Here is a 21,521-nt window from a genome sequence, read left to right as displayed (position 1 = left end):
ATATGTACAACGAAAGGACCAATCAGAGGAAAATGATGATGTGATAATGGACAAAACAAACCCAGGTGACCAGAACTGAGACGAGTCGTAAAGAACGACTTGAGGTGAGCGCGATATGCGACGAGAAAGATATGTATGGAATGGGGTATTTACATTGAAGACGTAAGGTCATAATTAAAATCATGGATCATGAACAAGAGCGTTAAGGTCGTTCGGTTCGTCAAATGGTATTTGAATATACGGAAGGGTAGCAAGTGATTTTGGGAATGGGAGCGAAGGGAGAGTGATTGCTAGCCAGATTGGGTTCGCCACTCAGGAGCAGCCAGTGGCCGGTGATGAGCTACCCAATTTCGCCAACTGGCCCCACATCCCAGTGATCCTTGGCGGAGTCGAGATCCCCTTCTTTGGCGTACTCGAAGCCGTAGCGGCTCGTCTAGGTGTTGAAGCTTTCAACAGGGCAGAGGGAGGGCGAGCGATCGGCGTCTTTGCATGTCGATCGATTTCCTGCTTTGGGAAGGATATCGTTTTGGGATCCATAAATTGCGCAGAAGCGATTGTACGCCTGACAGGGAGGAAGCTTCGTTTGGGGGGCGACAGAACCTTGGTCGCATTGAGAGGAGCTTCTTGGGGAGTCGGCGTGACCGATATACGGGATGGGGTACTGGGAAGGACATCTGTCTGTTCAGGGGTCGGGGTAGGACTGACTATACGACGGCGGAGTCTTGTGGCGATCCTCAGACGCGTCGGAGCAGCGAGCTGGTCAACTTCATCTATTTCTTCGACTTCAATGTTATCGCTGTTCGGCTGTGATACAGGAGACTCGGCTCGACTCGGTGGAGGTGAGCTAAGACCATTCTTTGCCAACGGAGAGCTGGTAGCCGATCGCCGCTTCGAAGGTCGAGGATCATGGTCCGCAGAACTGGTCGAGCTCATACTGGCGATTGAGGAGGATCTCGAGAGCGATGGCGCAGGAACACTCAGAGACACGCGAGGCAGTGACGATCTAGTAGTGCGTTCTGGGGTGACAAGTAGAGGTGATCGACGGGCTGCGCGCTTGATGCCTCTCATTGAGCCTTGTGACGATGACTCAGTAGTCACGGGAGCAGAGCTAGTCTCGTCTGTTGTTGACGAGTGGAGACTTTGTCCACCTTGTGCCACAGCGTCCATCCCTGATATTTCGATTGGACTGGCGGGCTCGACTGTCATGTCGAATGCAGGGACTTCCAAGCTTGGCACATCCTGGTGCTCATCGTGGTGTGCATGGTGGCGAGGCCGCGCTGGAGTCTTTCGAGGCTGCCCAATTGCATCCCCAGCTTTCTGTAGAGAGGATCGTCGACTGCGGGTTGCCGATATGGCTTCGGACTGAAGTTGAAAGAAGGTATCTTTGATGACCAGACTTGAGGACGAGACATGTTTGCTATGGTGACTCGACGGCAGAACAGCGTTCGTCTCCGTGGGTGGAGTCGCAAGGGGATTGAGCTGCTCCTGGGAAGCTGGCTTGCCAAGTTCCTTCAATGCTTGATCTCGAGCGGCCTATTTTCATTGTTAGTGTCCTATTCCACACCACTTTAGCTCGCAGCTCACCCATCCTGCCCACACCATCTGCTTCATGACCATGTACTGTTGTTGTGGTCCCACCACCATTCCAGGGCGTACGATTCGCATATACCCGATAGCTTCTTGAGCTGTGAATTGGTATTTGTAGATGAGGTATGCTGTGGATGACGATGATTAGCTTTCATTTCCGAAGACTCCGTATTGGAACAGCAACTCACCTCCAATCAAGACACCAGTTCTTCCGAGTCCAGCCTTGCAGTGCACCGCTACTTTCTGCCCTTTGCCCTCGATGGTCTCTTCAGCCAGTCTGATGAACTCCCGCACAATCTCGTCCGACGGGTTCGACCCGTCATCAAAGTACATCTCAACGTGGTCGATTCCCATATCAAGGAAATGGCGACGGTCATATCTAAACGCAGATCAATCAGTTCCATTCTCTTGCGACGACTGAGATATCTCGTTCACTGACAGCTCATCGTTCAACCTTACAACCAAGCCGACCTTCTCGTTCTCAAACACCTTGAGTACGCACGTGAGAGCATGGGAGACATCCCTTGCTTTCTCTATAGAGCTTGCCGTATGTGTAGTGATGGTACCTCTGGGACTGGTCGCTGATTTGTGGCCTTTTCTGGCAGCTTTCATCCATGTGTTTTCGATAGGTGATGCAAAGGGAATGAAGGAGCCGAGGATATTCAGATCACCGTTGCTGGGTGTGCAAAGTGAGTTAGTAAGAGCCCCCGGCGTGTCAACGAGGAGTAATTTTGAGAATGACAACTCACTCGACTGCCTCAAAGTACTGATACACATTGACGTCAAAGGTTGACAAGTCCAACAGTCCATATGACATCGCCTTGTGTACTCCATACAGAATGTCCTAGCAGAGTTTCATCAGCTGTGATCGATGTACTTGACGCTATAAACCACGATTTTGATTCAACTTCTCGACTCACCTGGATAGACAGCCCATAATCCATCGGTCCATTTCCTGCATCCCTGAACGGCATGACCTGGAACTGAGCTATCGGTCGAAAAGCTTGCCATGGAGTATGCTTCGCCACGATCAGCTGCGACGTGCGCAGCACGAAAATAACATCAGATATTCCGTTTGTAAACCGAATCAGATCATGAGCATCGGAGTCATACTCACAGACCAAAGAGCGACAGCGAGGGTCATGTTGGATTTCATCTTTGGATCCGAGGAAGTGTACAGGCAAAGGGGTTTCTTCTTCGCCTCGGTTTTCTAAAATCAAAACGCAGAGTTAGCTATTATTCTCTGACCCCACCGCGATGGAGCTGGTGAGAAAGAAGGAGAACGCTAACTCACCTCGAGTCTTTCGTGGATACGTAAACATGCTTGATAAGTGAATGCGAGGTTGAGTGGTCCGTGATCCATCGCAAAACTTGTGTATCTCATCTCCTCGTCCACTACGACGCACCATCATCAATCAATCAGTCATGCTCCGCCCGCGTATCACAAATAAAGGGGCGCGGGGCAGGGATGGGTCAGAGAGCAGGAAAGGGCTAGTCGACTCACGCGAGAAGAGAAGACATCCTCTGCCTGTATTTGGATGACCATATGGGATCTTTCCATGTGCCAAGACCTGTTTCGTATCCAGAACAGTGAATATGAACCGATCATCGAAGATGGCGACAGGGTTAGGGAATTCTCTAGTATGACGAGCCGTGGAGCTGGAAGTGGTCGGCATGATTTTAGTATATGTCGCTATCTCGTTTTGAGAGTTATAAGAAGGATGGTGTGAGAGGAGGAGATGATGATGTCTATGTTGGCTTGGAAGAGATATGTGAGAAGAAAGAGAGGATGGAGGGTCTGCGACGGGACCCGAAGACTTTTTAGGGAAACATGAATGAAGGGCGTGGTGGGAGTGATGAAGTGCTGGAGGAAAGGTTGAGGCGTTGTGTGTGGAGAATTGTATGTGTGAGAGGAAAGCGATGTTGAATTCACTGAAGAGGTCAATGCGTAGATAGGTTGGATGAACGGCGGCAAGTGCGTACACACCTCTCTGAGTATCAGGGTCACTCACCCTGGCCACTCGCAGTAAACGGCATCAATTCGTTATCAGAAAGTCAGGCGCGTGAGGAATAGAGCGATAACGGCATTGCAACATTTCATGCTTGCATCGCTTCTACAGGTCTATACAGGATACAGTACACATCTATAACAACAGGCTCATCGTGACGGTCCTTACAAGGAAGCACATGATATATAAGATCAAACTCAAACATACTCCCTTCTCCCGAACCGCATCAACTCGCCTCGAACAACCACATCAAGACCCAAATCGTCTCTCACCGACATCGCAGAGATCTTTTGGTTGAAAGTCCTCACCAGAGGGTTATCGAGATCATTCCCATCTGCAGGTGCTGAGGGAGGTGAGATAGTTTCGCCAGTGACGGTTGACCAGCATCGAATTCGACGATCTGAGCCTGAGGCAAAGAGGAATCTGTCGTCTTGTGACGTAGCCATGCTCTGCAAGATCCGGTACATCAGCGATACAGCACATGATGGTGGGAATAGGTTTGATCGACATACCACAACAGTATGGAACGAGTTGACATGTCCTTGCAATGTCCTCAAGGGGCGATCACCGAATCTTACATCGAACAAGAGCATCTATGTTCCAGATCAGTAAAGTGCCCCTCAGCCTCGCAACCTATGCAATCACCTCGTCTCCCATCCCGCTCACTGCCAGACCCCAAGGTACAGCCGCATCGCTTAATCTCTTCACCCCAACCACTGCCTTTCCTCTCTGTGTCGAGGCAACGACATTTTGTATTCTCGAGCTGATCCTCAAGTCTTCCAAGGCCACATTGCCAGAACGTTGCCCTACAAACACAAGATCTCGTGATGTCTGATGTACCGCCAGTGCGTCGGAGAACAACCGCCGATGTATGGATGTGAGGCGGTCAGTGTAGTTTATCGTGGTGAGAGATTTGGCGCTGCCTGCAGTGGCGGCGTGCGCTTGTCAGTAACCAGAGGCCATCATATTTGGTAGAGAACAAGTAGAACCGACCTAATGTGCAGATATCGTCGAAAGAGCTCATGCCGTATATATCGCCTGTTTTCAGTCCCAGCTCGGAATGTGTCATAAAGACGTGGTTCAACATCTCTGGATCTCGTTTGAAGAGATGTAGATGTGGATCAGGACCGCCAGCAATAGCCCTGGATGCGAAGAGCGAGGTTAGTTAGTACGAACTGTGTGTGCCGTCAGTGGTTCGAGCTTACATCGTGACCATCCGAGGTATGTCGATATGTATTCCGACCAGCTGTGCAAAGTCAGCACGGATACCGACCAAGAGAAAGCGACGCCAAGGGACGACACCACATGTCATAGGGTGAACCGAACCGAACTAGGTCGACCGCAACCCACATTTTGTGCGCAAACCGAAAAGACAGATGTACTTCCTTCCGAATTATGTATGACCAGCTTTCCATGGTCCGTAGTTGCAAAGTATGCTTCTTCACCGAATGACTAGGGTAGTTAAGCAGCTTGTCAGCCCTGTTGACAAGTGCGCTCGTATTACGGGACTCATAGATCCATAGAGGCGTGCCGATTTGCTGCACCCTCGACGTAGACAGCCTCTTGCGATGACTGGGAAGTTCAGTCTGGAAAGAGGACTCACTCGATGCGAAGTGATAATCTCCCCATGACATCCACACGAGTGATGTTCAGCTTCCAATTCCAAAGAGCTCAATATCCGTTGTTCATCCCTTCGCACGCACAAACACTTATCAGCACATTCCTCCTTTCCCTCGGCGATCATAACGACATTACTGTCGAAACACACTCACGGTACTCCCGCGTCTGCCCTCCGTTGTCTGCCCATCCCCATCCCTCTCCTCACTCTCCCTCCCATTCTCCCACCTCTAAGTCCGGTACTTCCTTCACCACCCTCTTCCTCATCCAACCTTCGTTTCATTCGTCCCTCAAAACATCCCGGACGGGATGACATCCATCCTCCCCCCGCATTCGCTGAGTTGAAACTGGAGCTCTGTCCATTTCGTTCGTCGCCGATACGTCTTAGAGGAGGTGATGGCGATAATGAGGACCGACTCGGAGGTGGAGGCGGTCCTTTCGGTGTTGGGAAATAACGGTTTTTGATAGGATCAAATGTCATACCTCGTAAAGGACCAAGTGGACCTGACATCGTGATAAACGTATACGAGATTGAGAGTTAGACGTAGTTCTCGATAGGAAGTCGGTGTCGGATAAGACTGGGTAACGTAGTGCGTGTGGGCGTTGTAGTATGGTTCGTAGTCGCAGGATAGGTCGAGTCGCAGGGGAAGCCCAGAAACAGAAAGGATTTACAAGTGATGTAAAGGCCAATGTACATGTAAAGTAAGATAGATCCTCACTTACACTCGTTGTTACCTCCACTGTCCTCATTCATCTGAATCGCACTTCCCTCACAGGTGGGTGGCGGTGGCAAATCAATCCAATCAATCAATAAGCAACAACCTTGCGATCCACGTGGTAGAAATTACGGTTCATCGATCAATTACATGCCTGTCTTCGTACTTCCTCTCTCCCCGTCTTATCGTTAATATCTGCTCCAGCAGTTGACCTCCAGCTACAAAGCATCCCATCGTAGTTCTCATCTGTAGCCATACATCAGATCCCCCTTTCACACCTTCATTTCTTCGCTTTCATTATCGAGCAATCCCGGTCCCCGTTCGCACAGAATGGCTCAACCATCCCAAGCCGATATCTTTGCTGCTCTAACAGCTCAAGCTCAAGCACCACTCCGGCGCGACTCACCCTCCACTTCGCCATACTCTGCTTTCTCAGACCCTGTAGAAGACCTGACGACCTCTAGACCCGGTGCGACGATAGAAGCGGTAGATGAGAAAGAGAATCAAGGGAGAGTTAACAATAGAAGGATATATTGTCCGAGAGAAGGATGTGGCAGTTGGATCATGTCAGAGGGTGTAGGAGAATGGATGACTGTTGATGGTCCGGTCGTGAGTGTCCAAGCTCCTCTTTATGCAGCCCTTCTTGGTGGTTAGAGTTGTCCTCGTACAGTCATTTCCCAGCCCATTCATCAGCCTTACTAGGACATCTTCGTGCTCCTCCTGTGTTTGTCCGATCTGGTTATTGAAAGTTCGCTACCAGGTGATCCGGGCAAGCTGACTCACACTCTACCGCACAGCTCCCAATCGACCCGTCCTCACCATTCCCGCCTGCACCTACCATCTCATCTCGTACACCCTTCTGGCACATAACCTCTTCCCCATTCGCATTCGACAATATCGGTTTCTCCAAACCCGACACCTCTACAAAACTACCGCCTCACGCACCAGGACAAGAAACTAGTGGTTTGAAAGGCAAGACTCAGGTAAAATGGTTGATCTGCGCGGAATGCGATTTAGGTCCGTTGGGTTGGAGTTATGAAGGTGGGAAAGAGGCTTGGTTAGCTGTTGAGAGGGTCAAATATGGTGAAGTGAAGAAGGTGCAATAACGAGGTGGATTCGTGTTAGCGGGTATGTGTTCTCGTTGTCTTGCAATCTACTGGGTTTTTGAAGCTTACTGCGTGTCGACAGATGAAGCGATGGACATTGTATGACTATATATACATGAGGAGAGGCATGGTACGACGAAGGCATGTTATGATTTTACTATACTACAGTATACAGAATACTCCTCTCGACTACGACTCGATGGTGTCCTTTTTTGGTCTTGACTTCTTTCCACAATACCACGCTACTACAATCCCTTCAACTCTTCGATCTTCTCGCTCGCTTCGGACTTGCCAAGCCCGCTATCCGCCGACAACTCGACACCCTTCTGCTTCTCCAACACCTTCAAATAACCCTTCTGCTTGTCGGTAGCAGGCTCGTCGCCTGTCGTCCAGTTCTCAGGATGATCGAGATGCTCCGAGTCGCCAGGGATGGTATCGTCAGCACCGTTGTTAGCGGCAGGTGCGGAGGAAGAGGATGTCTGTGCGGTGGTAGAAGTGGTGGTTTCGCTACTCTCGTCAAGACGGGGTTTCTTGCTCGCTCGATCGGTCCCGGCGGAGGTGGTATCGTCTTTCTTGGTGCTGGTGCTGGAGGTAGCTGTGCTCTTCTTCTCGCCGCTACTGCTGTCCCCGAACGTATCATCTAGTGTAGTCTGCTTGGTCTTCTTGAGATCCTTAGCGTCGTCGTTATCTTCCTCTTCCTCGGGTTGAGCGGCGCTATCGTCATCACCGGCACTCTTCTTCGTTTTGCTGTTGGCGGTAGTAGTGGAGGTGGCGTTGGAGGTCTTAGCGTCAGAAGCGGTCTTCTTGTCTTTAGTGGTGATAGTGGTATCGATAAGATCCTCGACATTTTCGACCTTGCGTTTCTCGCCAACCTTCTTTCCTCCTTCCTGGTCCTCGTCTTTCTGAGCTGGAGCCGACTCGGCATCGGTAGGCTTATTGAGTATCTCATCTTCTTGACCATCGAGTTTCTGACCCGACTTCAACTTCTCAATCACCTCACTGGCCTCGCTCTTGCCCATTCCCTCAACGTTCAGGCCTTCCTCGGGGACAGACTCGGGATGTTGACCTTCGAGCACTTTGATAAACCCTTTTTGTTTGGAAGTGGCCGGGTCGGCACCTGTCGCCCATTGTTCGGGGTGGGAGAGGTGATCAGCAGGAAGAGGAGGAAGGACGGATCCGTCGGCTGCGGTGGTGTTTGGGTCTGAAGACATTTCGAAGTGACTTGAGCTCGGGAGGTGTTCTGTTCTGGTTGAGAGCTAAGATGGAGTAGGTTGTCAGCTCATCGGGACTAGGAGAGCTGGGAGGGGTCCAATGGGCACTTACATTGTCGATGAACGTGATGCAGTCTGATGAGTAAACGAGAGAATAGATGAAAGAAGAGAAAGAAAAGAGAAAAGGGGGAAAGGCGATTTGTGTTAATGTTCGGAACAAGATCATACGCGTCTATCCCATCGCGATCCAGTCAACCGGTCAACCATCGAAGGCAATGTTACGTCATTTGATCCCGCGGACCGGTTCAAACGTACAATCAGCTTTCCCAGGATTGCACATCAAAAGGGGAGTGTATGCAGGAGTGAGGAGCGACGATGGTAGCGCATATATAAATCGAGTGAGTACGAGAATGCTTTGTGATTATGGATGGTGTGTCGGCCTTGAGGCAGATGACAGCAAGACGGTGGAGAAAGGGGAAAAGGAAAACAGGTGATCGTAGTCTTCCGCTCGCAACATTCCTAGGGGCCCTCTGAAGTACATGTATGCCGGATTCCCTCCCGCTGTCAATCATGATAGTCTCCAAGTCCTGCATATATAATGCGAAGGAAGCATGAGCCATGCAAGTAGCAGCACATTTGTGGAACGTGGGAGCAAGTGGGGTAATCTCACCCTGTCGATCAGTGCCACATTCAAGGTGTTCGTAACTCGCGCTATGTTCACGCGACGCTTGTCGCCGTACTCGTACTAACAATGTCCATTTGACTTGCATTTTGAAACACCACTTTATCGTCCAAGATACATTCACCTCACTTACCGTGACGACATAGCTTGGCGATGTACTCGGATCCTTGGGCTGATGCCCCTTCCACACCGAAATTATCATCCAATCCTGGCTCTCCGAATGTCGGTTCTCCATCTCCATCAAGAGTTCGTCATGTCACTTCTTCTCCTTCCGACGTCGTTGGGAGATCATCACTCGAGCTCGAGGTAATCTCTTCACCTATCACAATAGATGAGCCTGCCCCGGTCGGAGAGGCAGTCCAACAGCCTATCGAGGAGGACGAAGAAGATATAGCGGTCAAAGCTGAATCAGGAGTTGTTGAGGAGTCTGGCCAAATACCGCTGGATGACGAAGCAGCGGTCGCTGAGACGGAAGAAGATGGATTTGACGACTTTGACGATTTCGATGATCCCGCCTCCGCTCCCATCTCCGGCGCTGATGGTGGACCTTCAACTGCTGGTCAGAGCGATGATGGTGTTGCAGCAGCAGGAGGAGCAGGAGATGATGGATTTGGGGATTTTGGGGATTTTGAAGAAGGAGATTTTGAAGAACCGCAAGGAGCTGGAGTGGTGGAAGAGGAGGTAGTGCAGCATGAACCAGCTCAACAACGATGGGTGAGTAGTCTCTTCCCTCGAACACGAGTTGTACCCTTCGTACCTGTGGAAGAGGGTCGGTACTCGACGAATATCGTGAAATAGCTTGAAGCTGATGTTGATGTCTTTACTACAGCACGCTTTGAGTTTGCGACCTCTACCACCTCGCTCGGAAATGCTCGAGCAACTGTCCTCTCTCCTCACACCTATTTTGTCGTCCGCGGAATCATCTGAGCAATTGACAGATGAGCCAACTCGGTTAGTAGGGGGTTTATCGCAAGTGCTCGTAGGAGAATCAAGGTGAGTTATCTCTCCTTGTTGAATCGTCTCTTTCCATCCGACAAGGAGACGATGATTCGATAACAACCACCACTTCTACCACCTTATACTGCGGATGACGGTAACTGTGCTAATCTTCACCTACTTGCTCCCCTTCCCCAGCCGTGATGCCTATGCGCAGTTGACGACAGCACCGATGCTCAAACCACTTGATTGGACACGGTCCAAAGTCAGACGAGATCATCTGATCTCCATGGGTGTCCCTGTCAACCTGGACGAGGTGAGTGCAGAGCGATTCCCACATGAATTGACTCTTCCACATGTAATACTTCACGATATTTCGTTTTCATCCCCTCGGACCACTGACCAAGCCGTGCTAATCACCCTTTGCGCTTACAGGTTGACTCTCATCGTCTCTCCGCACTTCCCCCACTACGTATAACAACCTCCCGATCGATGCTCCCACCTCCTCGACCCCAATCTGCAAATGCAGACCCAAACGCCAACGGCCGATATACCACCCAACAAAAGGGTAAAGGGAGAGACACGTCTCCAATGAGCGTACCGAACAGTGCGGGTGGATTTAGACCCAATGGTCCAGCTGGGACGGGCAAGTATGGATTAGGGGAAAAACCAGAGATGGACGTGTCGAGGGCTGAAGAGTTGTGCGGGTTACAAGAGGGTGAGTCGAAAATGCTTCACTGCTCTTCGTGTCAAGGAACTGCTGTAGGGGCATGATAGCTGATATTTTTTGATGATCCCATTCAGACCAATTATCAATACTGTCGATACATGCGCTGAAGAAAATACAAGACGAGCTAGTGACGATCACTGCCCAAGCGTCAGCTCCGCTCGCCTGGTCATTACAGTTGAAGGATGCCCAAGTGCAAGACTCAACAACATAGTAAGTGGCGAATTGCAATTTCACCACCTCCAGACTGTCCCGTCCCATCCGTATCCATCCCTTCGTCCACCTCCGTTCCTCTAGCTCTCAAAGGCAGCCACTAATGACTACCTACTTGGGTTATAGCAACGGCATGATATCCGAACTCATCTCAAATGCTGCGAAAGTGAAATCTGCGCAAACTCACGCTTCTTCAGGCGGGGTATTCCGTCGTGCGTCCACAAAGGCGAGACCGCAAAGCGTTAGTGGTACCGTGACGCCGAGACGGACAGGTAGTCCTGGTATGTGGTAGACGTCAGTAGGGGTGACGTTTCATGTAATATGCAGTTCATTTGTAGTTATAGAAGGGATGTCATTGCATATACGTGGTGATCGTCTTTCTCACGTGTAGAAACACTGCTATGTTCTGGAACACATTAACGGTATTCTTGTGCTGTGAATTCACACGATGCTGTCATAGTTGCATCTTTTGTCGTGTATGTATAACGTTGCTTCATTCCTGATCATTCCTTCTCGCTCGCTCGCTCGCTCGCTGCTTCTTATTCCACTCATACTTACTCCGCCTTAATAGCCCTTCCAATCTCTCTAGCACCCTCCTCTCCACCATTCCAGAACCCACCTCTCAACTGACCATATTCCTCCCTTCCCTTCTTCTCCAACTTGCTCTTCTGGTTACGTCTACCATCTTGGCTATCCTTCATCTTCTCAATTTCGACCTGTTCAGCACTACCTCGCCAGAGGATTCGTTCTGCCAGACCTTCGACAATCCACCTTAAGATGATGAAACCGTGACTTGCAGCGAGAGCTACTAAACCTAACGGGATCAAAGTTGGGAGAAGAGTCTGAAGTGTAGGGGAGGAATAGTAATCTGAGACGATGTGAGATAGTGCTGGTGATCCCGTGGTAGAAACGACGTGAGGGTTAGGAGTCTGATGATGAAGTGTCGTAGAGGGTCGGAAGAGGTAGATGAGGGTGGAGTTGGTCACAGCTCCGACCCATGAGATGATACTCTATCGACCCGCACGAAATACGTCAGTACTCTGTATAATTGACTTGACCTGTTCCGCCTGCGTGGACTTACCAAAGTATCGAGCCAAGTGCCGATCGTCTCTACTCGATCACCGACAGGTCGTCTAACATGCTTGCACAGCTTCAATGCGTCGCTCCGCATCTCCACGTAGTTGTTGATGAGCGCAAAGACAGGAGCAATGGGCCAAACGATACTCCAGATTGTAACGTAGCCGAATTGAGTGACCATCTCGGCGTAGTCGGCTACACGAAGCTTGCTTATCAGCCCCAATCCTTGAGCGGTAAAAGGAGAAGTATGTACTAAAGGTTGAGTACTCAGGTAATGCCAACTCTCTTTCTACCTTGTCCAAGAATCGCTTCTCGACTTCGTCCTCGGTGGTAGGCGCTTTCTCGTTCTCGTCACTACCTCGTCTTTTGATAGTCTCTTTGATTGTAGTCTTGCCAGCTCTCCAGTCGTTCACGAATCGCATGATGTATGGCAGACCAAGCTCGAGGAAGGAATTGACGACTTGATTCGTGACGGTGTCTAATTACCAATGTTTGTCAGTTAGATTGATTTCTGCCATGAAGTCACAACAAAACACTCACAAGCAAAAAGCTGGCCCTTGAGTCGTCCAGCCTTGATGCCTTTTTGCTCATGACCGCTGGTCCTAGGTCCTAGACCCGCCTTCTCGGGCGTAGAAGCTACTCGTACAGTATCCTGGTTGGTCATCTTCTGTTGAACATGCGCCATGATGAAGCTCCCAAACGGCACGTAGATATATCTGAATACAGGGTATCAGCTTTGACTTGACTATGAGAAATGCCATTCAGCTCACGCTGAGAGGAAGAGACCAAGATAGGCGACGATACCGTTCATAGCGCTGCGGTCAAGGAATCAGCAGCTGTAGCTTGAACGTTCATATAGTATCACTCACAAAGTCTTGGCTGTCAAGCTCTTCTCGGCGCCAACCGGTGTTGGGTGATCTTCCCACGCAACCATTGACTTGGACAGCCTGTGATACAATGCCACGATCTGCGGAACCACAATTGAAAACAATGCGGTAGGGATGAGTGGCTGTTTTCGTTCCACCGTTAGTGAATGCTCTTCGCACAACAGGCATTGTCTAATGAACTCACCACAATCTCTTTGCCTATGCCGTCATAGACCTGACCGACAAATGCTTCCAAAACAAAGATGCCCATGAGGACCACACCCAACCCAACACCGCACGCTGCAATGATCGGGACAGAGATCGCGACTTTCGCATCTCTCTTCAAATCGTTGCCAGCCTGAACCGCGTCAACAGCGCTCGTATCGTTACCCTCTTTGTCCCAGCCCATGTTCGCGACGTATTCAGGACGAAGTCGACCGACTGCGACACTCTCGCAACCACGAGTACCCCATCGGACTGCGAGCTTTCGCTCTTTGATCCGCCAGATGGCGACGAATGTCGTCGCGTAGATGGAGAGGAGGAAGGCGTATAAAGGTGGATAAGAGTCGGAAGGGGTGAAGAAGTAGAATAGGGTGGAGATGATTGAAAGAGGGAGGAGAGATAATGTGTATGTTGACAGGAAGTCAAAGTAGAGGTGGACAGGGGGAGGTTGCTATGTAAATCAGAGTTGGCATGAGCGTTGACTTACTCGACCGCGACTATGACAGGAGGTTTGCACTTACATGATGACCGAGTCCTGTACCAGCGCCACTCTCTTCCAATCCCTTGAGTAGTCCAACTCGCCAATCACCTCCAACCGTCCATTTTTCCACCCATTTCTTGTCGGCTTCTTCATCATGCAAGGCCATGATGCTCTTCACTCTCGTCCATTTGCCCTTTCCGGGCGTGATACCCAGTCCATTTTGGAGCGCAGGAGATGTGAGCAGGTTGTATATGAGTCTGATTCGAGTCGCTGGGGAAGTTGGATACTCTTGCGAGTGGGGTGGGAGATTGTGCGACTGGTCTAGTTCACTGTAGGTGTTGTGTAAGCGACTGACCACATGATTTGGAGGCATGTGATCAAGTTTTCGCTTACTTTTCTTTTGCAACGAGCTCTTCAATCTTCTGCTCGCTCGCACCTACGAACACCCAAACTTCCTCTTGACCCTTGCCCCCTCTTCCACCTTTGCTTCCAACCTTCAACCCACCCTCTCCCTCGAGCGCTCTCAGCAGCTCTTCATAACCCTCTTTGATCTCTCTCTGAGCTTGTTGTCTATCCTGACCTTTTGTCAGAGCAATAGAGAATGGAATCACGAAATCTACTTGGTAAGGGTTTGAAGGGAACTGCTGGTGAGACTGGGAGTGGGACAGCGACGTGTTGCGATTGGAGACAGGTGGTCCGGGAGCTGTGGCAGACGCTGAAGTAGGAGTAGCTGCACCGAGACTCGGTGGAGCAGGAGACGAACGGTGCGACATTGCACGTGTGATACGTTGTGGTGTCGCAGGCGTGGCCATGGTTTATGCTGAATGATCAAACCCAAGCTATGTAAGGAGATTGAATAGTTGATGGTGAAGGTGCTGTGGAATGCGTTGCACTTGAGAATACTGCAGTGGTATGACGTATCGTTGGCTTGGTGATTGTGCCTGAAATGGATCCCATTTTGCGTAATCTGCATCAGCGATGGGTGATCCGTGGCAGTAGACGATATGTGGCATCTCCTCATTATGGCTATGAAAATGACACATGAAACTAATGCATGGCTCTGAGGAAGCACGAACACAACACAATACACATACACTGTGGTAAACACATAGGTGTCTTCACTCTTGTACGGATACCCTGCTCGCGATCATTGCTGACCTGTGAGGCGCTTACACCCATACCATATTCGCAATGAGCTCCAGTTCGTGCAGGCGAGGCCGCTCACTACTGCAGTCACTATCTACACTGACGACCCCATGATGTATTCTGGAGCTAAGTACTTTAGACTTTGGTGTGCTACATCCTTTCACACTCTGACCCACCTAGAGATTTCCTTTGACATCAGCCTCCCTGAAACAGACCCTTCGCTCGGGACAACCCATGAAAGGAGCCACGTTAATGACTTGACACTGGTCCTGGCCTCCAAAGGAAAGTGTTTCGTCTATGGTCTAGGCCGGAATGCATGAAGGGATTGTATGGGATGTTGCGTCTGATCACCTCATGGTACAATGACAAAGTAGCCGTCATATATAGCATAGAGAGACAGTGTGACTCTCTTTCATCTCCATCGTATCGCTTTCATACTGCACACTACTCTGCGTTTGATCTTTTTGTCAATCACACAACGTCGTTTTCTCTACTTTACCGTACTAATACACATCCACACACTTCAGAATCGCATTTGACATGCCAGCGCAATCGACACCGATCAGCAGGGAATCTTCCCCTTCAGACGAGTGAGTGGCGATTCGCATCACATCGAGGCCTTATTGAGTCGATCACACCTCCTTCACCCTTTCCCATGTGGTTTCGAATCCTCCTGCCAACCTTCATTTCAAGTTGAGGTCGTGTTCTGAACGTACTCTGTGGGTACATGCATGCTAACATCTTCCCAACTCCCTTGTAGCTCCCTCCCCGCCGCTCCACCCCCTTCTCTATCTTACACCCGCGCCACTTTACTCTCCCTTCTTCCCCCCACCCCGCCTATCCCCAATCACCGTCGACTATCTTCTTTCTCACCCATCTTACGCCGTAATACACTGGACGAATCACACTGGGGAGTCAGCGAAGATCTTGCCGAGATGTTGGATAATGAACCGATCTCAAAGATCATTCCGATCCCGCATTCTACTTCTTTATCCATCACTTCGTCTCAGATTGAATCGAAAGTGGAGATGAGAGATGGGAAGCTCCATCCTGCCGATAAGCCCACCTGGCGACGAGATAGTATCACATCATCATCTGACTCAACATCGTCTAGCGAGGTATTGTTCCAATTCGCTTCCCCTCCTGCTCCTGCTCTTGCGATAGAAAAACGGCAGGTCCTCGTTGATTTCACCAACCCCTTCGCCCCGATCATGGAGAAGTTGAAGAGCACCACTGTCCCCGTTGATGATAAGGGTGAAGATGTCCCTAGTGGACAGAACTCGCTCAAGCTCGACGGGGTTGGACCAGTACCCAATACCACTTCGTTCCACAACCCTCATCTCACAGGGGAAGGAGAGTCGCGTCGTCCGTCCGTTTCGTCGGTCTTCCAATCTTTCCCATCATCCGTGAATAGCAGTACGACCTCGCTCGCTCTTCCTTCCAGGCCAATCGCCATCCAGAACCAGCCCACGAACGGCCAGACCTCGACCACCAAGAGTCACGGTAATGATGTTCCGATCCCTATCTCATCTTTGGGAAAAGAATATAATGCGATCCGGCTTTCTCGATCATCTAGTATCTCGTCCACTTACTCAACCAGATCATCAATCTCCGCTTCTTCCATGGAAGGTATGAACCCCTTCGCTCCACCCTTCCGTCTATCGAGTCCTACCCTCTCGTCCAACACCAACACAACTCCCACGATCACGAACACCGGTGGGATTGTCGAAGCTTCTTTACCACTTCCTAAACCACCTTCTTCCCTCCCTGTCAGACCACCAGGTCCCCTCCCTCCTGTTTTCGTGAAGCGAGAATCGGCCGCGCTCCCTCAACCTATGGCATTACCAGAGATCGCACCCCTCGGTAAAGATTGGGAAGGGGAAGCTTCGCTCAGTGGGAACGATAAAAGACGAAGAGCGAGTGAGGTAGGAGCACAGTCTGCGACTGGCAATGCCCTGTATGGCAAAGGGGAGACCTCTCATGCTCGTACTGCATCAAGTGGGTCTAGCGGCTTCAGTCAGAGTTTGGGAGAGAAGAGGCCCGAAAGGTTGGTCAGACTTGGTCAGAAATTGAGAGCAGCTAGTATTTCCTCTCAAGGAAGTAAGGAGTCTGTGAGAGCTTGATACCCTAGCACCAACCTAACAATCCCTTTCCATTCCAATGTAGCATCCATTAGCATAACGATACGTCAGTATCATTGTATGAAAACGAGTTGACTCAAGAAACGGCCCTGAGCTGGTGAGCCTCTGCCTTGGGAACATCTCGAGAGCAGCAGTGCACATATGTATGTCATGACCATTTACCACGATGCTATCTCTTGAATCTCTCTGATCTGAATCGGTCATACAGACATGTACGCAGTCTTTCGTCTGAACCTCTCACCACATCGCTGCCCACATTCCTGTGTCTTTCCCCGTTTCCTGTTCTCGCCGCGCCCACTGCACTTCATTCGTCATCCATCTTTCGCGAGCTCATCTTGTCATCTACTGGTTATGGTAGAATCTCACAACCATAACACTCAGGTTATCGGTCGAATAGTTGGTTATAGCGTGGTCGAGCAATCGTCTTGAGGCGTCTTGTGGGTCACCAATGGCTCTGATGAGATCGACAGCATCTTGATCTTCGGTGACATCCCAGAGCTACACACAGAGCATATCAGTATTTTACGCCATTAGCGGCGACAAGTCAACACTTACACCATCACACGCCACGATGAGGAACTCGTCTTGATCGTCCAGAGCGGTTTCGGTGGTATATGGTGAACCAACGACAAACTCTTTCATGGACGCATCACCGAGTGATCGAGTGACAGCGAGGACACCTAAGAGGGATTGGATCAGTTGTTGTCCTGCCAAGCGTAGCAACGACTCACCGTTCACTCGGTTGTTCATGACAAAACCACCGGCATCTGTGATTCGCTTCGCTTCTTGTGCATCACTACCCTTGTGGTCGTATGTCAAACGCACAGCTTTACCTCCTCGACTGTTTCCCGAACCATGACGTCAGCTGCCAGCTAATTCCAAAACACAAGACAAGCTCACCAGAGTACTGCTCGAGCGTCGCCAACATTCGCTGTGTAGAGCACTCTCTTGATGCCCTTCTCACTCCTGGGCTCGATAGCCTCGACTCTCGTTCCGTCCGGGGCAGAGACAAAGCTCTCATCTTCCAAAGCCTCGTCGTCATTCTTCCCACCGCCAGTCAGACTCTTTACGAAATCTCTTATCCTCCTTCCAGACATTTTTCTAGACATAGAACCACTCCCTCCCGTGGCTGATGCACCACCCATCTGTCCGCTCGTACCAGCTCCCATGGAACTTCGGCGAGTGGATTGTTGGAGACTAGTTTGAGCTTCAAGCTCTTCTTCGCCTTTACCTTCCAGCAAGCCTCGGGCATTGAGGCTTGGGTTAACGAACCCCTTTCGAGTTTCGTCGTCGTTCTCCTCGATACGCAGGAAAGCGGTGACAGCTGTGCAACCAGAAGAAGTTTTGCCGGCTTGAGCGAGCTTTGAGAGTCGAGAGTCTACAACGTGGAAGGTCTTGTTCATGAGGTCGGGCATGGGCTGGTCGGGGTGGGTGAGGATGGCGTCGAGGAGGTACTGTGGAGACAAGTCAGCGTAAAATTGAATGTGAGGGAGGATCGCGATGAGCTCGAAGACGTACCTCGTGGAAGTTCTGTCCACACCACTCTGCGGCATGTTTACCGGCATGTCCACTACGGCAGTTTATCAGCCTTCAGTGGCGAAGTGCGAGAAAACCAGTACTCACTCGAATACTGCGAAATAACCTTGTCCCTTGACCGCCGCAAAGTCGTAAACAAAACTATGCGCATCTTCCATCGTTCTTCTGCATCGCTTATTTCTGTCCTCGCTAACACCGACTCGGAAGATCATTCTACCATTGTCGACAGGTGTTGCGGAAGGTTCTTTCTTGGACTGTGAGAGGTCAGGTGGTGGGGCAGCGGGGTGTCGGTTGAGGACCTGTTCGCAAAGAGCAAAACATCAGAGACATGAAAGCAGTTATTGAAGTGACGAGGAGGAAGTGACTCACACCAAAGGTATCGTCTCCATCAGCGACGGTTACCGTCTTACTCCTCGCGTTTGGACCATCAGACAAACCTCCTGGACGTCGAGGAATCTCGGGGGAGGACAACGCTGACTCGGTGTCAGAAATGGACAGGGGAGTGGTCGTTTGCGGAGGAGGGCTGGCGGCGCTGTATCGGCAGTGATACATATCGAGAGGCAAGGGAAGATGGTATTGATGGCAACACGTTGGCAATAATATTGATGATTGTGATGATAGAGTGACGAAAGAAAAGAGGTGTACGGAAGGTGAAGGGAGATGAGAGGCGAGGGTAACAACAAGGACACACAAGTCAGCGCAGTCAACAATGACGTTGATCGCGTCGATCTCTTGATTATGCGAGAGACTCACATTCCACCTTGTCCCATTGATGCGCTGTTGGCTATTGATTTGATCAGACCGTCAGATACTCTTCTGCTCCAGGAAGGCATGTGTTTGAGGGGAGCGAAAGGGCAGGAGAGGGAAGGAAGATCTTCGGATAATAGCCCGAAAAGGTGCAAAGGTAGATAGATAGATAGAGGTGAAGTAACAAGGAAAGATTGGATGGGATGATTGTGTTTTTATCAATTGGGCTTTAGATTGGTAAGGCGTGACAAACCACCCCTTTTTAGGTACAAACGGGAAAGGTGGAGGAAGGTAAGGCAAACAAGGTTGTACAAGCCTAGGTGTTACAATACTCACGGTCGGAATCATCTTTGGAATTCTCGTTGACGGTTGATAGATCGGCGAGTTTTGGATGATCCGGATGAGCTTTCGCCAATGATGAGGTGGGGCTGGAAGAGTGCATGGTGTATGGATGTTCGGGCACTCGGGGTTCACGGTGAGCGAGTTCGGACAGAGAAGTAACGTTGGGTGGGCAGTGAAATGTGGGGTTTTGATTTGCCGACTGCGCGCGTGGTCAAGTTGATGGAGACCGACGGGCTGTGTTGTATCGGTATGAGTTGATACTGTAGTGTGTGCGGTGGATTGTACGTTGTGGTGAGGGTTGGTAACAAAGGATGGAGGAAGCAAGATGTATAGATGATGTATAGATGGCTAGGAGGTTAGATATAAGGACTGTACATCTGAAGATCCCTGCGCGTCATCGTAGTAGCAAGTCAACTGTCAACTCTCTCTGTACACCCTCCCTCTTTCTCCGAACCTCTACTAGCATAGCAATACAGTAAGTGTTGTAAATTAGCCGCACGCTCCATCGCTCGATTGGGAATGTTAGGCACGGTAATTACAGTACCTAACGGATATATATCTATCATTCACTTGCCCCCAAAAACCGCTGGAATCAGTCATATAATATCCACGTCATAACGTTGATTTGGCCGGTTGGTGATTAGCCGGCTGTCGAAATAAACCCGAAGAGCAGTCCCCCACTCTCACTCTGGACTGACACCTAATATAAAATCACAACATCTCACATTCTCCTTGCCTCCCTTCTTTCAACACACACCCGCCCAAGCACATCCTTCACCATGTCAGACGACGCATCAGAGATCCAAGCGGTGTCAAAAGGTTCATCGACCAAGCAGACCGTCGATCCGGTCAAATCGTTCCTCTCGGGAGGGTTCGGTGGTATCTCTTGTGTGTTGGTCGGACATCCCTTTGATCTCACGAAGACGAGATTACAAACTGCTCCTCCGGGCACATATACCGGGGCGATCGATGTGGTCAGGAAGACAGTAGCGAAAGATGGTATCAGAGGGTGAGTCAGAGCTGAGCTGGTTCAGCTTCGACACGATTGTTGATGCTGTATCTGTGTACTTGTTCAGAATGTACCGAGGTATCACACCTCCTATCATCGGTGTGACACCCATCTTCGCTATCTCGTTCTGGGTGAGTGGCTTGCTGTAAGCTTCCCGTGTCGCCCCTACTGACTCATTTGGTCGCAGGGTTATGATCTCGGAAAACGAATAGTCTATTCGCTCACACCCAACCGAACTGACTCACATCTATCCATTGCCGAGCTCGCTTTCGCTGGTGGTTTCAGTGCTATACCCGCTACACTAGTAGCAGCACCTGCGGAGAGAGTAAAGGTTCTGCTTCAGGTGAGTAGTCGTCTTTGTCTCTCGTCGCTGAGACAAAAGACTTTGTTCTTTCTTCGGTTTCACTATTGCCCTTCGCACAATCGGAGCTGACAGCTCATCTCCAGGTGCAAGGTCAAGGTGGACATGCATCATACACCGGTCCTGTCGATGTCGTCCGTAAGCTCTACGCCGAAGGAGGTATGCGATCTCTGTTCCGAGGAACAATTGCTACCCTCGCACGAGATGGTCCCGGAAGTGCCGCGTAAGTGCTGGTCTAACTTCACTTGCAGATCTGTAAAGTACTAAAGCTGTGTTACCATCTAGTTACTTTGCGACATACGAGTTGTTGAAGAGGAAGCTCTCCGGCGAACCAACGACCCTTCCCAACGGCGAGAAAGCTCCCGCACCTCCATTAAGTGTCCCAGCTATCATGCTTGCAGGTGGCGGTGCCGGTATTGCCATGTGGGGTCTTGCCATCCCTCCTGATGTGAGTCAGCTCCAAACTACGTCAAGAAAGATCATGAATTGTGCTGACCTCTATCGATCGTAACAGACGATCAAATCTCGACTTCAATCTGCCCCTACCGGAACATACTCTGGTTTCTTAGATTGTGCGAGGAAACTTATCGCTGCGGATGGTGTCAAGGCGTTATGGAAGGGTTTCGGACCAGCTATGGCGAGAGCTGTGCCTGCGAATGTGAGTGGAGTTGTGCTCTAGACCTAGAGACGTGGATGAGGCAGTGCTGATGTAGGGTGGTTCATGTAGGCTGCGACGTTCTTGGGTGTCGAGTTGAGTTTGAAGATGATGGACACGTTGTGGTAGAGAGG

General features: G+C 50.3%; 9 protein-coding genes across 9 annotated transcripts; 4 read left to right on the top strand and 5 right to left on the bottom strand.

Moving 5' to 3' along the window:
- Positions 1–312: 312 nt before the first annotated feature.
- Positions 313–3,624, bottom strand: CI109_107179 (uncharacterized protein; the record flags this gene model as incomplete). Its single annotated transcript, XM_032003636.2, has 10 exons — positions 313–1,533; positions 1,585–1,715; positions 1,776–1,966; positions 2,027–2,263; positions 2,337–2,431; positions 2,508–2,621; positions 2,705–2,797; positions 2,882–2,982; positions 3,092–3,385; positions 3,600–3,624. The coding sequence occupies 10 exons, from the start codon at positions 3,622–3,624 to the stop codon at positions 313–315; spliced, it is 2,502 nt and encodes an 833-aa protein (XP_031862049.2).
- A 169-nt stretch (positions 3,625–3,793) lies between these two features.
- CI109_107178 (uncharacterized protein) lies at positions 3,794–5,724 on the bottom strand (the record flags this gene model as incomplete). The annotated part of the gene is made up of 8 exons (XM_032003635.1): positions 3,794–4,045; positions 4,109–4,189; positions 4,242–4,519; positions 4,590–4,738; positions 4,802–4,842; positions 4,947–5,048; positions 5,200–5,287; positions 5,369–5,724. 8 exons carry the CDS (start codon positions 5,722–5,724, stop codon positions 3,794–3,796), a joined length of 1,347 nt encoding a protein of 448 aa, XP_031862048.1.
- Positions 5,725–6,259: 535 nt separating this feature from the next.
- On the top strand, positions 6,260–7,035 carry CI109_107177 (uncharacterized protein; the record flags this gene model as incomplete). The annotated part of the gene is made up of 2 exons (XM_032003634.1): positions 6,260–6,538; positions 6,727–7,035. The coding sequence occupies 2 exons, from the start codon at positions 6,260–6,262 to the stop codon at positions 7,033–7,035; spliced, it is 588 nt and encodes a 195-aa protein (XP_031862047.1).
- A 245-nt stretch (positions 7,036–7,280) lies between these two features.
- Positions 7,281–8,472, bottom strand: CI109_107176 (uncharacterized protein; the record flags this gene model as incomplete). The annotated part of the gene is made up of 2 exons (XM_032003633.2): positions 7,281–8,291; positions 8,359–8,472. The coding sequence occupies 2 exons, from the start codon at positions 8,470–8,472 to the stop codon at positions 7,281–7,283; spliced, it is 1,125 nt and encodes a 374-aa protein (XP_031862046.2).
- Positions 8,473–9,081: 609 nt separating this feature from the next.
- CI109_107175 (uncharacterized protein) lies at positions 9,082–11,096 on the top strand (the record flags this gene model as incomplete). Its single annotated transcript, XM_032003632.1, has 6 exons — positions 9,082–9,642; positions 9,758–9,921; positions 10,063–10,180; positions 10,300–10,582; positions 10,669–10,804; positions 10,931–11,096. The coding sequence occupies 6 exons, from the start codon at positions 9,082–9,084 to the stop codon at positions 11,094–11,096; spliced, it is 1,428 nt and encodes a 475-aa protein (XP_031862045.1).
- A 262-nt stretch (positions 11,097–11,358) lies between these two features.
- On the bottom strand, positions 11,359–14,262 carry CI109_107174 (uncharacterized protein; the record flags this gene model as incomplete). The annotated part of the gene is made up of 9 exons (XM_032003631.1): positions 11,359–11,814; positions 11,886–12,076; positions 12,135–12,359; positions 12,422–12,597; positions 12,652–12,696; positions 12,751–12,890; positions 12,953–13,420; positions 13,491–13,779; positions 13,844–14,262. The coding sequence occupies 9 exons, from the start codon at positions 14,260–14,262 to the stop codon at positions 11,359–11,361; spliced, it is 2,409 nt and encodes an 802-aa protein (XP_031862044.1).
- An 874-nt stretch (positions 14,263–15,136) lies between these two features.
- Positions 15,137–16,719, top strand: CI109_107173 (uncharacterized protein; the record flags this gene model as incomplete). Its single annotated transcript, XM_032003630.1, has 2 exons — positions 15,137–15,186; positions 15,357–16,719. The coding sequence occupies 2 exons, from the start codon at positions 15,137–15,139 to the stop codon at positions 16,717–16,719; spliced, it is 1,413 nt and encodes a 470-aa protein (XP_031862043.1).
- A 360-nt stretch (positions 16,720–17,079) lies between these two features.
- On the bottom strand, positions 17,080–19,462 carry CI109_107172 (uncharacterized protein; the record flags this gene model as incomplete). The annotated part of the gene is made up of 9 exons (XM_032003629.1): positions 17,080–17,235; positions 17,293–17,417; positions 17,469–17,578; positions 17,638–18,191; positions 18,256–18,307; positions 18,361–18,572; positions 18,643–18,805; positions 19,027–19,057; positions 19,357–19,462. The coding sequence occupies 9 exons, from the start codon at positions 19,460–19,462 to the stop codon at positions 17,080–17,082; spliced, it is 1,509 nt and encodes a 502-aa protein (XP_031862042.1).
- Positions 19,463–20,141: 679 nt separating this feature from the next.
- On the top strand, positions 20,142–21,516 carry CI109_107171 (uncharacterized protein; the record flags this gene model as incomplete). The annotated part of the gene is made up of 7 exons (XM_032003628.1): positions 20,142–20,371; positions 20,439–20,502; positions 20,559–20,714; positions 20,819–20,955; positions 21,018–21,180; positions 21,247–21,390; positions 21,460–21,516. 7 exons carry the CDS (start codon positions 20,142–20,144, stop codon positions 21,514–21,516), a joined length of 951 nt encoding a protein of 316 aa, XP_031862041.1.
- Between the last annotated feature and the right edge of the window lie 5 nt (positions 21,517–21,521).

The sequence above is a fragment of the Kwoniella shandongensis genome, chromosome 14 (assembly GCF_008629635.2).
Source record: "Kwoniella shandongensis chromosome 14, complete sequence".
Lineage (NCBI taxonomy): Eukaryota > Fungi > Basidiomycota > Tremellomycetes > Tremellales > Cryptococcaceae > Kwoniella > Kwoniella shandongensis.
The sequence above is the reverse complement of the archived record's forward strand: the minus strand, read 5'-3'. Positions and strand labels throughout refer to the sequence as shown.